Raw genomic sequence first — 16,775 nt, forward strand, 5'->3', positions numbered from 1 at the left:
AGAGTTCACTCAAATTCATGTCCATTGAGTAAGTGATGCCATCCAGCCATCTCATCCTCTTTCGTCCCCTTCTCCTCCTGCCCCCAATCCCTCCCAGCATCAGAGTCTTTTCCAATGAGTCAGCTCTTTGCATGAGGTGACCAAAGTACTGGAGCTTCAGCTTTAGATCAGTCCCAGGGCTGATCTCCTTTAGAATGGACTGGTTGGATCTCCTTGCAGTCCAAGGGACTCTCAAGAGTCTTCTCAACACCACAGTTCAAAAGCATCAATTCTTCGGCGCTCAGCCTTCTTCACAGTCCAACTCTCACATCCATACATGACCACAGAACCATAGCCTTGACTAGATGGACCTTTGTTGGCAAAGTAACGTCTCTGCTTTTTAATATGCTGTCTAGGTTGGTCATAACTTTCCTTCCAAGGAGTAAGCGTCTTTTAATTTCATGGCTGCAATCACCATCTGCAGTGATTTTGGAGCCCCCAAAAATAAAGTCTGCCACTGTTTCCACTGTTTCCCCATCTATTTGCCATGAAGTGATGGGACTGGATGCCATGATCTTCGTTTTCTGAATGTTGAGCTTTAAGCCAACTTTTTCACTCTCCTGTTATAAGGGTGGTGTCATCTGCATATCTGAGGTTATTGATATTTCTCCCAGCAATCTTGATTCCAGCTTGTGTTTCTTCAGCCCAGCGTTTCTCATGATGGACTCTGCATAGAAGTGAAATAAGCAGGGTGACTATATACAGCCTTGGTGTACTCCTTTTCCTATTTGGAATCAGTCTGTTGTTCCATGACCAGTTCTAACTGTTGCTTCCTGACCTGCATACAGATTTCTCGAGAGGCAGGTCAGATGGTCAGGTATTTCCCTCTCTTTCAGAATTTTCCACAGTTTATTGTGATCCGCACAGTCAAAGACTTTGGCATAGTCAGTAAAGCAGAAATAGATGTTTTTCTGGAACTCTCTTGCTTTTTCGATGATCCAGCAGATGTTGGCAGTTTGATCTCTGGTTCCTCTGCCTTTTCTAAAACCAGCTTGAACATCTGGAAGTTCACGGTTCACGTATTTCTGAAGCCTGGCTTGGAGAATTTTGAGCATCACTTTACTAGCGTGAGAGATGAGTGCAATTGTGCGATAGTTTGATCATTCTTTGGCATTGCCTTTCTTTGGGATTGGAATGAACACTGACCTTCTCCAGTCCTGTGGCCACTGCTGAGTTTTCCAAATTTGCTGGCATATTGAGTGCAGCACTTTCACAGCATCATCTTTCAAGATTTGAAAGAGCTCCACTGGAATTCCATCACCTCCACTAGCTTTGTTCGTAGTGATGCTTTCTAAGGCCCACTTGACTTCACATTCCAGGATGTCTGGCTCTAGGTCAGTGATCACACCATCGTGATTATCTTGGTTGTGAAGATCTTCTTTGTATAGTTCTTCTGTATGTTCTTGCCACCTCTTCTTAATATCTTCTGCTTCTGTTAGGTCCATACCATTTCTGTCCTTTATCGAGCCCATCTTTGCATGAAATGTTCTCTTGGTATCTCTAATTTTCTTGAAGAGATCTCCAGTCTCTCCCATCTGTTGTTTTTCTCTATATCTTTGCATTGATCGCTGAGGAAGGCTTTCTTATCTCTCCTTGCTACTCTTTGGAACTCTGCATTCAAAAGGTAAATCTTTTCTTTTCTCCTTTGCTTTTGGCTTCTCTTCTTTTCAAAGCTATTTGTAAGGCCTCCTCAGACAGCCATTTTGCTTTTTTGCATTTCTTTTCCATGGGGATAGTCTTGATCCCTGTCTCCTGTACAATGTTACGAACCTCTGTCCATAGTTCATCAGGCACTCTATCTATCAGATCTAGTCCCTTAAATCTATTTGTCACTTCCACTGTATAATCATAAAGAATTTGATTTAGGTCATACCTGAATGGTCTAGTGGTTTTCCCTACTTTCTTCAATTTAAGTCTGAATTTGGCAATAAGGAGTTCATGGTCTGAGCCACAGTCAGCTCCCCGTCTTGTTTTTGCTGACTGTATAGACCTTCTCCATCTTTGGCTGCAAAGAATATAATCAGTCTGATTTTGGTGTTGACCTTCTGGTGATGTCCATGTGTAGAGTCTTCTTTTGTGTTGTTGGAAGAGGGTGTTTGCTATGACCAGTGCGTTCTCTTGGCAAAACTGTATTAGTCTTTGCCCTGCTTCATTCTGTATTCCAAGGCCAAATTTGCCTGTTACTCCAGGTGTTTCTTGACTTCCTACTTTTGCATGCCAGTCCCCCATAATGAAAAGGACATCTTTTTTGGGTGTTAGTTCTAAAAGGTCTTGTAGGTCTTCATAGAACCGTTCAACTTTAGCTTCTTCAGCGTTACTGGTTGGGGCAGAGACTCGGATTACTGTGATATTGAATGGTTTGCCTTGGACACGAACAGAGATCATTCCGTCATTTTTGAGATTGCATCCAAGTACTGGATTTCGGACTCTTTTGTTGACCATGATGGCCACTCCATTTCTTCTGAGGGATTCCTGCCTGCAGTAGTAGATATAATGATCATCTGAGTTAAATTCACCCATTCCAGTCCATTTCAGTTCGCTGATTCCTAGAATGTCGACATTCACTCTTGCCATCTCTTGTTTGACCACTTCCAATTTGCCTTGATTCATGGACCTGACATTCCAGGTTCCTATGCAATACTGCTCTTTACAGCATCGGACCTTGCTTCTATCACCAGTCACATCCACAGCTGAGTATTGTTTTTGCTTTGGCTCCATCCCTTCATTCTTTCTGGAGTTATTTCTCCACTGATCTCCAGTAGCATACTGGGCACTTATTGACCTGGGGAGTTCCTCTTTCCGTATCCTATCATTTTGCCTTTTCATACTATTCATGGGGTTCTCAAGGCAAGAATACTGAAGTGGTTTGCCATTCCCTTGTCCAGAGGACCACATTCTGTCAGACCTCTCCACCATGACCCACCTGTCTTGGGTGGCCCCACGGGCATGGCTTAGTTTCATGGAGTTAGACAAGGCTGTGGTCCTAGTGTGATTAGATTGACTAGTTTTCTGTGAGTATGGTTTCAGTGTGTCTGCCCTCTGAAGCCTCTCGCAACCCCTACCATCTTACTTGGGTTTCTCCTACCTTGGACATGGGGTATCTCTTCACGGCTGCTCCAGCAAAGCACAGCCACTGCTCCTTACCTTGGACGAGGGGTATCTCCTCACCGCCGCCCCTTCTGACCTTGAATGTGGAGTGAATAAGTTGTGGTGAATCCAGACAGTAGAATACTACTCAGAAATAAGATGAGCTACTGATTCATACAACATATGGACTCAAAATCTGCACTACATTAAAGAAGCCACATAAAGGGCAACAAGATACTTGTATACATGGGCTTTCGTGACAGCTCAGTTGGTAAAGAATCCATCTGCAACGGAGGAGACCCCAGTTCGATTCCTGGGTTGGGAAGATCTGTTGGAAAAGAGATAGGCTACCCACTCCAGTATTCTTGGGCTTCCCTTGTGGCTCAGCTGGTAAAGAATCCACCTGCAATGCGGGAGACCTGAGTTCAATCCCTGGGTCAGGAAGAGTCTCTGGAGGAGGGTATGGCAACCCATTCCAATATTCTTGGCTGGAGAATCCCCGTGGACAGAGGAGCCTGGTGGACTACAGTCCATGGGGTTGCAGAGAGTCGGACACGACTGAGCTACTTGAAAGCACAGCACTGTCCGTGTGTGGGGGCTTTGGTGGTTCTGTGCCCTCTCTCACACTCAGTGTGGTCCGTTTCTAGTTGGTGTGTAGTCGTAACTTACGGTTTTAATTTTTATCTCCCTGCATACTAGCAGTATTGAGCATGTTTTTCATACGCCTGTTTACCATCTGTACATCTTCTTTGGAGAAGTGTCTGTTCTTATCTTTTGTCAGGGTTTTGAGTTATCTTTTATTATTGGATTTTATATGTTCTTTATATATTCTGAATACAGTTCTTTTCTCAGATAGGTATTTTCCAAGTATTTTCTCCCAGTCTGTGGCTTGTCTTTTCATTTTTAAACAGTATTTTCCCAAAAAGCAAAAATAATTTAATTTTGGAGCAGTCTAGTTTGCTAAATTTTTCTTTTATGGCTCATGGTGGTTGTGATCCATCTGAGATAATTTGCCAAATCTAAGGTCCTTCTCCTTTGTTTTCTTCTAGAAGTTTTGTCTCTTAAGTTTAGATTTATGGTTCATTTTGAGTTATACTTTTTATGTGTACCGTGAGGTAATAGGCAAGGTTTTTTTTTCTTTTGTGTTTTGTATTTGGAGGTCTTAGTGTCCGTGTGTGCTGGCTCTCAACTCCCCTTTTCCGACTTTGAGAGACCTTCATTCCTTTGTGATACAACAGTGTTTTCGCCTTACTTGGAACTTTCCCTGTTCTAACTTTGGCCCTGGCAGAAATGGAAATTCGAATACAAATGGTCTCAACTGTTCTTCCAAGGAGTTCTGGTTCCCTTTAACAGAGTGACATGTAAGGGCTGGACTGAGGGGAGGTTAGCTTGTTGCTGCTGCAAGTCATTGCTTCCAGACCCTGTTAGCAGAAGATGGCACTAGGAGATAGGTACGCTGTTGACAGAACCACAGGTTCATCCCTCTGCTTTCAGTCCATCATCACAGGGCTCTTCCTCGGTTTCATTCCTCCACGTTTGGATCTTTTCCCATGAGACTCGGGCTCCCAACAACATCAATATATTTATCCACACCCTCACCCGCAAGCGTCCTAAGTAAAGTCCAAGTTATCTGAGCTTTTTATCTGCACACTGAACGTGTCTTCAGAGCATTGCTTTCGTGACTTGACTATTCTTCCTCTATGCTAAAGTCTATTATATAGTGAATGTAGGTATCTTAAGTGCACAGCCTACGACATTTTAGTGTGTGTTAAAAAAAAAAAAGTTCATTACCCAGATCAAGATATGGAACTTTATCATAACCTCTGTAAGTCCCTGTGCCCCATTCCACCCAGAAACAGCTGCTTTCTGCAGTCTCTGTAGCCGTGTTTTCTGTGTTCTTAGACTTCGCGTACAGTACGGATTGTTTGCTGTTAGGTCCCATCCACATGTTTCAGTAGTTTGATGCCAAGTGCTGTTCCCCTGTACGAATGGAGTGCAGCGTGTCCGTTGCTCTGTTGGTGGACACTGGATCGTTGGGAACTGCTGTGAATGAGGCTGCTGAGTCGTCCTGGGTGCATGTGCAGCCAGAGCTGCTAGGTCAGAGGGCAGGTGTTCATGTAAAAATTATCAAACTATTTCCCAAAGTGATACACTTCTACCACTGGCTCCCTGTCCTTGCCAAGAGTGCCTGTTGAAGTATTTTTTTAATTGAGTATTTGTCTTTTTATTATTGACTTGTAGGATTTCTTTCAGTGTTCTGGGTATAATTCTTTTGTTTGGTACATATATTGCAAATATTCTCTCTCAAACTCTGAGTTCCCTTTTTTACCTCTTTCCCCTCCCCCCCCCAAGATTTTAAACTTTTTATTTTATATTGGGGTATGTAGGCAGTTAACAATGTTGTGGTTGTTTCAGGTAGACAGCAAAGGGACTCAGCCATACATATGCATGTATCCATTCTTCCCCAAACTCCCCCTTTTTTACTTTTTAAATATTATCTTTTGATGAGCAGTATTTTAATTTTGAGGAATTCTAATTTTACTTTATGGTTTGTGTCCAAGAATTCTTTGCCAGCCTCATGGTCATGAAGTTTTCTCTTATGTTTTCTTCTGAAAGCTATTTTATAGTTTTAACTTTCATATTTGTGTCTGTTTTAGCTTAATTTTTGTTTTGGGTAGAATTTGAGATCTTGGTTATCTAGTTGCTCCAGTGGCATTAAAAAAAGAGAGGGACTTTGCTTTTGCTTTGGTTCGTGTTTGCTGAACATCAAGAGGCTGTATATGTGCAGGTCTCTTTCTGCATTCTGGTTTATTGATCTATTGGTTTATCGCTAAACAATACCATGATGTCACAGATTCTGTAACTACAGGACGTCTTGACGTTTGGCATTGTAAGTCTGATAACTCAGTTGTTCTTTTCAAGGGTATCTTTCCTAATGTAGGTTGGATTTGATTTTTATCTTCCTTCTGTGTGATTATGTAATCACTTTAATATAAAGTTAGGTTTCTGTTCATAATCCATTTTAGTATTTTCCCCCATTTCTCTTGGCTTACATTTTTAATATGTGTAACAGTAAATGGTCCAAAGTGTCAAAACTACACAAAAAGATTCTCCAAAGTGTCCTCTTGTTCGCCTACCCCAGTCCGTCCCCCCACCTACTGTAGGAAACTGTTTAATTCCACTGGTTTGTGCTTTATCCTTCCTGAGTTTCCTTTTGCAAAAAAAGAAGCATATAAACACATACGTATGTCTATTTATGTGTGTGTATGTATATATAGATTTAATACGCCGCACCTTTTTTTTTTAAACACTCTTTGCAGTTTGCTTTCTTTACTTACCAAGTGCTAGAAATCACTTTACGTGTTTGGAGATTTTCTCATTCCTTTTTATAGCTCAGAGCAGCCAGTATTTAATAAGCTTGGTCTTGGCTGGTGGCTCAGCGCAAACATTAAACTTGAACTCTCGGTGCTGCGTTTATTTCTGGGCTTTGCTGGGCTAGCTGCCTTGCTGCCATTTGCAGGGGAGCACGCTAAACTCAGGACCGTCTGTGATCCTGGTGGTGGAGGTAGAAAATGGTGCCCTGCTCCATGGCTCTTTTGGACTCATCAGACCTGAGAACTTTAACAAGTAGGGGGGTAAAAGAAATGGGGAAAAAAGCATTCAGAATTCTCCACGTTGACACTGCCTTCATTTAGTGAGTCTTGTCCTTACGCGCCCTTTCCCGGCTGCCACGCTGAGCAGTGTGCCTCGCAGCCGGTAATGCGTGTCTGTCACGCTTTCACTCAGTCTTTCCCTCCAACACAGGTTGCCCGGGAGAGCGGCCCACCCCACATGAAGAGCTTTGTGACCAGGGTGTCGGTTGGGGAGTTTGTGGGGGAAGGTGAAGGGAAGAGCAAGAAGATTTCAAAGAAAAATGCTGCTATAGCTGTTCTCGAGGAGCTGAAGAAGTTACCACCCCTGCCTACAGTGGAGCGGGTGAAGCCTAGAATCAAAAAGAAAACAAAATCCATAGTCAGGGTAAGAACGTGCCTGAAAGAAGAGGGCGTTTCCATTGCCTGAAGACAGCTGGGGGTTTGCAAGGCTGGTGAGAGAGGCAGGGCACCGGCCTGCACACGCCCGCCTCGCGAGTCCTTCTGGGGCCGCCTGGTGCCGCGCCCAGGAGCCCCGGGTCTCGCAGTGCCAGGCTCGGCGGAGGCCCTGGGTGTGGACCCCGCGAGCAGCTGTGGTCATCTGCGGGGAGAGGAAACACGGCTGCTTGTCTTGTGCCCGCTGCACGGTTCTGCGTGAGCGGGAGACTCCTGGGCAGAGGGGTGTCCGGGGCGGCCAGGAGTCAGACGCGTACAGTACAGTACCTTCTGCTAGGCTTTTGAGTCATGCTCGTGAGCCATTCAAGCATTGCACTGTCCCCCAGCCTCCCAGGGAAGGGAGGGTCCCTATGGGGCGTTTAGGAATGCCAGGGTCCGTTTTGCTGTCATTGTCCGTACAGTCTCACGTTGTGTCAGAATACAAGTTTTTCTGACACACGACTTAGCATTCTTTGCGTAGGAACGTTAGGAATATATATATATTTTATATAAATATAAATGATCTCTGGAGTTTGAGTCATTGTTAAGAAAGCTGGAAACCCATCCTTATAATGTAGGCTTTGGGGTAGTTTTAGGGAGTGTTTGTTAAGTTTTTTTACCTCTTCATTTATTATCATCCATTGACTTACTGTTCAAAAGCACACATTACAACGATGCTTGCCTACTCATGATGAATGGTGACATTGGTTTGCTAAGAAGACCTAAAATCACCTCAGAGCAATCAAAATCATTGAGGTATCTTTCAATGAAAAAAAAAATTTTTTTTAATGTGATTAATTCTCAGCCATTAGATCAACATAGAGGTGTTCAGCTGTTGTGTCCCAGTCTCTGAATCGGCAGGGTCTTCTCTGTGACTAACTCAGCACATGGTTTCTACCCGGACTGTTTCTCAGCTACAGGGCGGCCCCGAGTGTGGCCAGGGGATGAACCCGATCAGCAGACTGGCCCAGATCCAGCAGGCGAAGAAGGAGAAGGAGCCGGAGTACCTGCTGCTCGCCGAGCGGGGCCTTCCGCGACGCAGGGAGTTTGTCATGCAGGTGGGCCAGCCGGGCTGTGGGCGTCCTCCCGTCTCGGCCGGAAGCGGTCCAGGGCCGGGCCCCTCCCCCAGGAGGCCGGGCCCAGTGCGTCGCCCTGCCACCCAGTGTTTCTAAGATCACTGCTTGCCGTAACTTGATGCCTTAACACCTGCTGCACAGCACACGTGCTGCTGTGTCAGCAGGAAGGCGCCTGTTTCTTCTTTGTTACCCCTCAGAGGTTTATATTGTCTTATAAACTGTGTAAAGGATCTATTCCCGCTCCTCCTGATCCTTCCGTAGGATCTGGAATCCATGGACTGGGGTTACACTTCAGATTGTGCAGAGGGAACAGTTACTCTTACAGGCAGCTGAATTTGTGATGGGAATTTCATAGTGTTTTCTGGAGAAAAACAGAAAACTCTGTGCAGCAGTTTAGAGCTCATAGAGCACCAGCAGTTAGCCTGGTGTCTCACTCCACTGTCAGGGCAAGAAGAGGAATGATCCTTCCACATACAAGAGACAACTGCAGCATGCTCAGTAATTTGCCCAGAGTCAGATGGCTGGTGGATGCCAGGTTGGGATTCAACCTCATAGCTCTCCTCACAGGCCAGGGTTTCCTTAACGTTTGTGACACGGGGCTTTTGGTTTTGGTCTGTCGTCAAGACCCGCTTCCCAGGTGGCCTGGTGGTAAAGAACCCGCTTGCCAATGCAGGAGACACAGGTTCAATCCCTGGGTCGGGAAGAGTCTCTGGAGAAGGAAATGGCAACCCACTCCACTAGTCTCACCTAGACAGTCCCATGGAGAGGACCCCTGGCAGGCTACAGCCCGTGGGGTCACAGAGTCAGACACGGCTGAGTGACTCACACACAGCAGCAACAAGACCAGCTTGGAAGGGGATGCTGAGCTGTGGTGTGCTGGTGTGTTTAACGTAACGGCCGCTGTTAGGGGAGGCAGTTAGTTTAATAATAACTACCTTTAACCGCCATCCCTCCAACCAATTCCTCAGTGTTTCATGATGCGCTCTTGCGGGCTGGTGCAAACCAGCTCCAGGGCAGCACTGTGAAGCCATACGGGTTCTGATCATTGTGGCTTCTCTTCCGTTCCTGGCGGGTCTTTATTCTGAAGGTTTGAGCACTGATCCGAGTCCTGCCTTCCGTATGCAGGTCAAGGTGGGAAACCACACGGCAGAAGGCTCAGGCACCAACAAGAAGGTGGCCAAACGCAACGCGGCCGAGAACATGCTGGAGATCCTCGGTTTCAAAGTCCCGCAGGCCCAGCCCTCCAAACCTGCCCTCAAGTCAGAGGAGAAGGTGCGCTCGGGCTCTGTGTCCTTCTAACTGCAGGATGACCTGCTCAGCTCATCTGCGGGGCCTCTGGCTCCTCCAGGGCAGCGCTTTGGGGCACGGCCGCCTCCTCTGGCTGCAGAGCCGCCGTGCTGAGCAGGGTCTTGGCCGTTGCACCTCTGCAGGGTGCCCGGGAGGGGAGGTGCGTGTCCATGGCTCCAGGCATGGCGCTGGGTTAGGTCGTTACTGCGCCAGTGTCTTTGTGCTGTGGGACGCTTTGCTGGAGGGCAGCTTGCTCCAAACCAGTGTATGATTCTATCATTTGTGCTCCTAGAATGAGGCCTCCATAAAGGACTCATCAACCTTAGGCTTTTGTTGTAGAGCAGGCTTTAGTTTTCCTGGGACATGGGGATAGCGAGATGTTAGATCCAGGGCCAGATCATAGTCTCAGCCTGTGGTTTCTTTTTCATTATGAATTGAACATTAGATAGAAATGATCCCATGTTGAAAATTGCACTTCTGCCGAGGTTGGTAAGCAGGACCTGCAACGAAAGCTGTGGCTGACCTTGTTTCCAGACACTGGATGGTCCTTTTGGGATAAACTTGAAAATACCAGAACTGATTGAGTTCTGTCGGCCAGTGCTGTCAGCAGAGACAGATGGATGGCATCAGCTGTGGCCACATAGTTAATAACGGGGATCCCAAGCACTCACCAGAGAACCTGTAGAGATCCTGGACTTGGCTTTGGGGGCTTTCATTCCAAAATCTTGCAGGGCATCACAGGCACCTTTGTCTTCCCAGAAAGGAGACTGCTGTGTTTGGCATAATTTTTATTGTGTAATATTTTCCCCCTCTATTTGTTAACCTTTGATTTGTCACCTTATCCTTTAGTTGGACATTTGCTTCAGGAAATAGTCTTTATTTAATTGTTTAGCATCAACCTAAAAGTTTCTTTCTTGGTCAGCTCTATCAGTCTCATATCTTCTGGCTCTTTCCCGTTAAACGTTCCCCTCTCCTCTCTTGAGCACAGAGCAGAGGCCCCTCTGTTAGATGCTGTTCACGGACAGGCTGACGTGGCTGCATGTGTGCCTGGGGAGGAGACAGGGGCTCTGCTGGGGGGCACGTTGCACAGGCCTTCCTGCCTGTGCCCTCTTATTTAAAAGTTAATAAACCAAGAGTTGTTGGTTGGAGTTTGTGTAGTTTTGAACAGCAGGAACTAATTTTTGAACGGTTTCATTGATGCTCATGGCCTTTTTTCTTTTTTTAAGACACCTATAAAGAAACCAGGGGATGGAAGAAAAGTAACCTTTTTTGAACCTGGCTCTGGGGATGAAAATGGGACTAGTAAGTGTGATGTTAACACTGTCCTGATCTGATTGTGCTTCTGGCCTTTGCGTGGTTCCCGGTGGTAGCAGGTACCTGGTGAGCGAGGTACAGAGTTTGGTGTTGGGCTCCGCCTTGTCCCTGTGCTGTGCTGAGGGCGGGCCAGGGTGGGGCTATGTAACATTTTTCCAGGCAGTTGATTTGTCCTTGTCCCTCTGCAGGCAATAAAGAAGATGAGTTTAGGATGCCTTATCTTAGTCATCAGCAGCTGCCTGCTGGAATCCTTCCCATGGTGCCCGAGGTTGCCCAGGCAGTAGGAGTCAGTCAAGGACATCACACCAAAGATTTCGCCAGGGTAGCTCCGAATCCTGCCAAGGCCACGGTAACTGCCATGATAGCCCGAGAATTGTTGTATGGGGGCACCTCGCCTACAGCCGAGACCATTTTAAAGAGTAACATCTCTTCAGGCCACGCACCCCACGGACCTCTGACGAGACCCTCTGAGCAGCTGGACTATCTGTGCACAGTCCAGGGATTCCAGGTAACCGTTCAGCCCGAGCTGTGCGGTCTGTACCTCTGTGGTCCTCTCTGGTTTCTCTGAGAATCAAGTACCTTGTTTTTTAAAGCAAGCTGTTGGTCTAGGTGGATGGTTGGGGGATGCCTGGTGAAGGGTGATTCTGAGGAACGGAGGAGGCATGGGAAGTGTTAGAACCCTGGACAGTAAGAATATCCTCAATCTTTGGTGAATTTTAAAATTCCAGGGCAACCATAATAATGAAGCCTCTAATCCAGTGGTCGTTACAAATTTAGACTTTAGTGAGAACAGATGTGTTGTGCTGGCCCTTTCCAGGGCTAGGAAGGGACACGGGTTCTTCCAGACCAGGGTTTTTGAGTAGATGTCTAGATTCTTCGGAGATTCTGGAAGCTGAGGCTCTGGTATCATGCCTGCCCCTTCACAGCAGGCCCCACGGATGGCCTTTCGTGCCTGCAGAGCAGGAGCTGGTGTAGACACGCTGGGCTGAGACAGGGGCACAGACCCAGAGCCACAGCCCCGCGCCCCCTCGACCTCGCCTCCTCTCCCAGTCCCTCGCCTCAGCTCTCTTTTCCCTTGTAGGTTGAATACAAAGACTTCCCCAAAAACAACAAGAACGAATTTGTATCTCTTATCAACTGCTCCTCTCAGCCGCCCCTGATCAGCCACGGTATCGGGAAGGACGTGGAGTCCTGCCACGACATGGTGCGTCCCCCACGCGGGGCCCGGCCCCAGCTTGCTGCTGGCCTCAGAGACAGGGAGAGGGTTGTCCGCGGACTGTGGGGACAGTTGGCTGTTCTGTGGATGTCATATTTCTGAAGACTGCTCCTAGATTACTGGCACGATGTCTCATTCTGTCAGAACTCAGGGGCTTTGGCCAACCCTCTCCTGCCTTTCCTTGCTGACCTGAGGGGGACCCGAATCTTGAAAGGCTCCAGATACTGAATTCATTTCACCTCTGACCAGAACAAGGAATTGCAGCCCCAAGTTCTAGCAGCTTAGACTCTCATTTTAATGTTCTGTTCAGATGAAATTGTTACTGTTAAGAAATATTAAAACCAAGAAAAGGAATTGATTAAATTAATAGACATAAACTATGGTATATTCATCTAATGGAATATAATGCATTCATGATATGTCACTGAGGGGATGTATTCTAATGCTAACACAGAAACAGAGGTTTTACATTAAAGTGGGGATATAAAATTTGTAGTTTGGTGACCACAGGATGAAAATACTGTAATGTGATACATAATAAAATTAACAGAGGGTATGATTCAGTGAGGTAACCCTGGATAACTTTGTACATTTATATTTTTAATTAAAGATGCACGCGTGAGAGGGTTATTCAGTGGCCCGTGTATTTTCTTGGGCAGGAGAAGCCTCGGGTCGCTGTGCAATGTCGTGTACTCGAGTCCTGAGCGGTGGCCACGGTTTGACTTTGACTTTTCATTCTCACCAGGCTGCACTGAACATTTTAAAGTTGCTGTCTGAGTTGGACCAACAGAATACAGAGATGCCAAGAACAGGAAATGGACCAATGTCTGTGTGAGTGAGCTGATTTACTTGGAAAGGCAGTTCTCTTCCTCATTTGCATTAAATTCAAATTGTCTGCTCAACTTCCTGGGAAACACTTGCTGATTTAGCCACTTTCTGTCCCTTTCCCCTGAAAGTTTCCAGGTTTCGGGCAGAGGTGCCACCTTTAAAGAAAAGAAATGTGTGACTAGGTAGCACAGTCACAGGGTGCGAGTCACAACCATGTACAAGGCGGCGAGCCCCGCCCTCACGCGGCCCGCGCGCTCTGCTTGCCAGGGCCCCCGCCAGGGCCCGTCGGTGCCAGTTCCTTGTGCACCTTTCCTATGTTTTGTTTTTAATGCAAATACATTTCTTTCCTTATTTTCTTCCTTTCCCCCCTGGAGATAACATACTATCTACCCATTCTCTTCTTTGCTGTTGGCTCTTGATTGTGTGTGTTGGTTGCTCAGTCATATCCGATTCTTGGTGACCCCATGGATTACACAGCCCACCAGGCTCCTCCGTCCATGGACTTCTCCAGGTCAGAACACTGGAGTGGGCAGCCTATAGCTTCTCCAGGGAATCTTCCCAACCCAGGGATCAAACCTGGGTCTCCTGCATTGCAGGCAGATTCTTTACCAGCTGAGCCACAAGGAAAGCCCAGGAACACTGGAGTGGGTAGCCTATGCCTTCTCCAGCGGATCTTCCTGACCCAGGAATTGAACCCAGGTCTCTGGCATTGCAGGCAGATTCTTTACCAGCTGAGCTAGCAGGGAAGCGCCCTCCAGCCCCCAGTGTGCATCAGCTATCATAAACTGGGGCCTGAATAGCAGGCTTCTTGATGTCTGCTCATTCCATTTTTAACATGGCTTAATTCTCTTAAATTTTAAAACTTAGATCATTTTCATGTTTTTCTTCCTTAAAGGTGTGGGAGGTGCTGAACTTTATCTGGCCATGAATCATTGAAAAATCCCAACATGTATACTGAATATGCTGAAACTGCTTTGAACATTTGGAATTTCTGATACCTCCAGTGGGCCGAGAGACACGATGGGTAAAGGCCTGGAGATGGCAGTGGTGAAGACGGCGGGGCCGGAGGAGGCAGCGGCATGGATGGGGGCGCGTGGCTGTGGCTGCTGGGGGCCGGGCGGTCTGCAGCCGCCCCTGGCTCCCTTGGGAAACCGCAGGCCTGTGCCCCAGGCAGCCTAGTGTTGGTTTTGGTGGGGTTTTTTTGTTTGTTTGTTTTGGGTGTTTTTTTTTTTTTCTTGCTGTGCGAAAGAAGAAACAGAAAGCACCGCCCCTTCTCAGACTGGCTCACTCGGAACACTTTGGGACAAACCCTGGACACCCGCGCTGGAGAGAGAGGGCTGAAAGCCCCAGAGAAAATCACATACGCTTCCTGCTGGGCCGCAGCTGACCTCGGCACGCTCTGGCCCACGCCTCCCGCGGTACCCACACTGTCGCCACTGCTCTCTTCCAGGAGAGATATGTATTCTTATAGTTTCATTATTTTCTTTTGATTGAAATGACACTATATAAATTTTCATTCGAGAGTTTCTCAGTTGTATCTAGTTACATAGCACAGTTTAGAAACTTGTCTGAGACGGACTTTATCAGTAATCTAACCGGCAAAGATCATATCCGTGTGTGTGTGTGGTTATACACTTTTATTTCATTTGACTTAACCCAGGACCATTTCAGTGATGCAAATTGTGTGCCCTCTGGTTTAGCTGAAACAGTCCTGGCCTTGATGAAACCTTGATGAAGTCTCCCACAGTGGTATAAATTGGACAACTTAGGAATTTTAAACTTTAACCGATCATTTGGTTCCTTTTCTATTTTATTTTTTTGTTAATGCAGCAGGATTTAAATGAACTTTGGTCTTTGTTTTAAAGATTAGTAAACAAATTGTGTGTATATAATACAACTCTTGAGGACACACCGCTCTCACTACACTACAGGATATGGTCTCCATGTAGCACATCTACAACTGCAGATTGATCTTCCTTGAGTGCTTTATACTGTTGATTACATCTCCATGAGGGCTGGAAAGAATAGCCCATGTTTCTCTCTCTAACTGTTGCTTCTGAAGTCGTGTTGCTGTGCACAGAGATGTGTGCGGCGAGGTCCCGCGTAACAGCCCAGGTGACAAGCACGGCAGCCTGGCGGGTTAAGCACTGCTTGGACTCGTTGCTTATGCCGGAATTGTTTCTCCCCATGGAATGTAAGTAAGACTTAGTGTTTGTCACCAATAAATGGTAATACTAAATTTTTTTTTTTGTTAATTTATTCTCAAATGCCACTACTGCTAGGTTGGTCCTTCCCAACCTGCCCCTGACCCCTTTTTTATTTTTAAGAGAAAAACTTTGTAATGCTTGTGATTCCATTTGGGCAAAATTCTGAAGATCTGAAATAACTTTATATCAAACCATTGATCAATAAACAGCTACTAATGAACGTGTGGTCCTGTCGAGCAGTAACTGAAGAAGGGAAGATGTGAGGGTATGAAGTATGGTGCTGGGGGCGGAGCTGCCAGCGAGGGGCGCGTGGAGCTTGTTGCTAGTGGGCTGTTGGGGAAGAGCATCTGTATCTGTCTATATGTACACACCTGTCTATATGTACACACGCCTGCTGATGCCTCCGGCACCTCGGCATTCTTCAGCCTTCCCTGCTGCGTGTTTTTATTTGGCTGTGTTGGGTCGTGCAGGATCTTTCACTGTGGCGTTTGGACTCTCTCGTGCGAGCTCAGTTGTGGGCTTAGTTCCCCAATCAGGGATCAAACCTGTGTCCCCTACACGGCAAGTTGGAGTCTTAACCACTGGACCGCCAGTTAAGTCCCTTGGCTAATTTTTCAACTGTGTATTGGTTCCAGCTGCCAAAGTCTTACGCGGGAAATGACCTAAGATTCCCCTGGGCCTTCGTTTTTCTGTGCGTGTCCCCCGGTCCAGGTACGTCTGCCTGTCTGTCCTGTATGCCAAGCATATGCTCACTGGGTGGATTCAGAATGCGTACCTGAAAACGCTTCTCTGGATTGTAATAATTTTGTCGACTGGCTCCTTGGGTTCACGGATAAGAATAGTGTAAACCAGGCTGAACCCAGCTAAGAAACCTGGGAACACTCAGACCTCCCACAGCCCAGGGACCGTGACTTCCGGAACAGTGGGTGGCTAAGGGGGGCTTAAGCCTAGACTGTGTGGGCAGCCAGGTAAGCGTGTCCGAGATCCCCAATGCCAGAGTGGGCCCAGACCCGGCCTGGTTCTCTCTGCAGTGGTTTGTCATCGCTCCCCGCAGCCAGGCAGCGTTTTCCCGAGGCCCAGGAGGCGGGACCGCCCGGTAGATGGTGGTTGTGTGTGGCCATATCTTCTGTGCTGTGAAGAGCGCCTGTAACTAGATCACCTGGTGAAGGGCCCAGATGTTTTAACGGGTGGACGCTGGTCCAGAAGCAGCTCCGCAGCGTGCAGGGCTGGTACTGCTTAATCAGCACCTTCCACCGTTCTGCAGCCCAGGCGGATGCTTAGTCAGCACCTTCCACTGTTCTGCAGCCCAGGCGGATGCCATTTCATAGTCCCCCCTCTCGGGGGCTGAGGCACGCCCTCATTCTGTCCTCCTGTCCCGTGCTCAGGGCTCTCCTCTCAGGGACACAGACCCTCGTTTACTCCTGAGACTCTCCCAAGAAACAGGGCCATGAAAGCAAGAGTTCCCGTCCGTTTCAGCTCGGTGGGAGAGAATGGATGACTTCTGAAGAGGCCCTGAGGCCTGCGGCTCTGTCGGCCCACAGCTGTGATGTGTGCCACCCTCTATGCAAAACTGAAGCCGTTCATTCCGTATCTTTGAAGTACGATCCCTTCTCCCTTTTGAGCCCATACAACGTTGAGACTGACCGTGTTCACAGCT

General features: G+C 47.2%; 1 protein-coding gene across 19 annotated transcripts in view; it reads left to right on the plus strand.

Moving 5' to 3' along the window:
• Positions 1 to 15,338, plus strand: part of STAU1 (staufen double-stranded RNA binding protein 1) — a 61,780-nt gene extending 46,442 nt beyond the window's left edge. For 9 of the 19 annotated variants that reach the window (XM_027558318.1, XM_027558315.1, XM_027558302.1 and 6 more), the window contains 8 exons: positions 6,913 to 7,143; positions 8,105 to 8,248; positions 9,392 to 9,538; positions 10,780 to 10,855; positions 11,056 to 11,375; positions 11,949 to 12,071; positions 12,829 to 12,914; positions 13,807 to 15,338. In XM_027558318.1, the coding sequence (XP_027414119.1) occupies positions 6,913 to 7,143; positions 8,105 to 8,248; positions 9,392 to 9,538; positions 10,780 to 10,855; positions 11,056 to 11,375; positions 11,949 to 12,071; positions 12,829 to 12,914; positions 13,807 to 13,822 (1,143 nt within the window). In that variant the 3' untranslated portion in view covers positions 13,823 to 15,338. The remainder of the gene's footprint in view (positions 1 to 6,912; positions 7,144 to 8,104; positions 8,249 to 9,391; positions 9,539 to 10,779; positions 10,856 to 11,055; positions 11,376 to 11,948; positions 12,072 to 12,828; positions 12,915 to 13,806) is intronic. The other 10 variants (XM_027558317.1, XM_027558319.1, XM_027558304.1 and 7 more) reach the window with 4 other exon arrangements.
• Positions 15,339 to 16,775: the final 1,437 nt, after the last annotated feature.

The sequence above is a fragment of the Bos indicus x Bos taurus genome, chromosome 13, assembly GCF_003369695.1.
Source record: "Bos indicus x Bos taurus breed Angus x Brahman F1 hybrid chromosome 13, Bos_hybrid_MaternalHap_v2.0, whole genome shotgun sequence".
NCBI classification, from domain to species: Eukaryota; Metazoa; Chordata; class Mammalia; order Artiodactyla; family Bovidae; genus Bos; species Bos indicus x Bos taurus.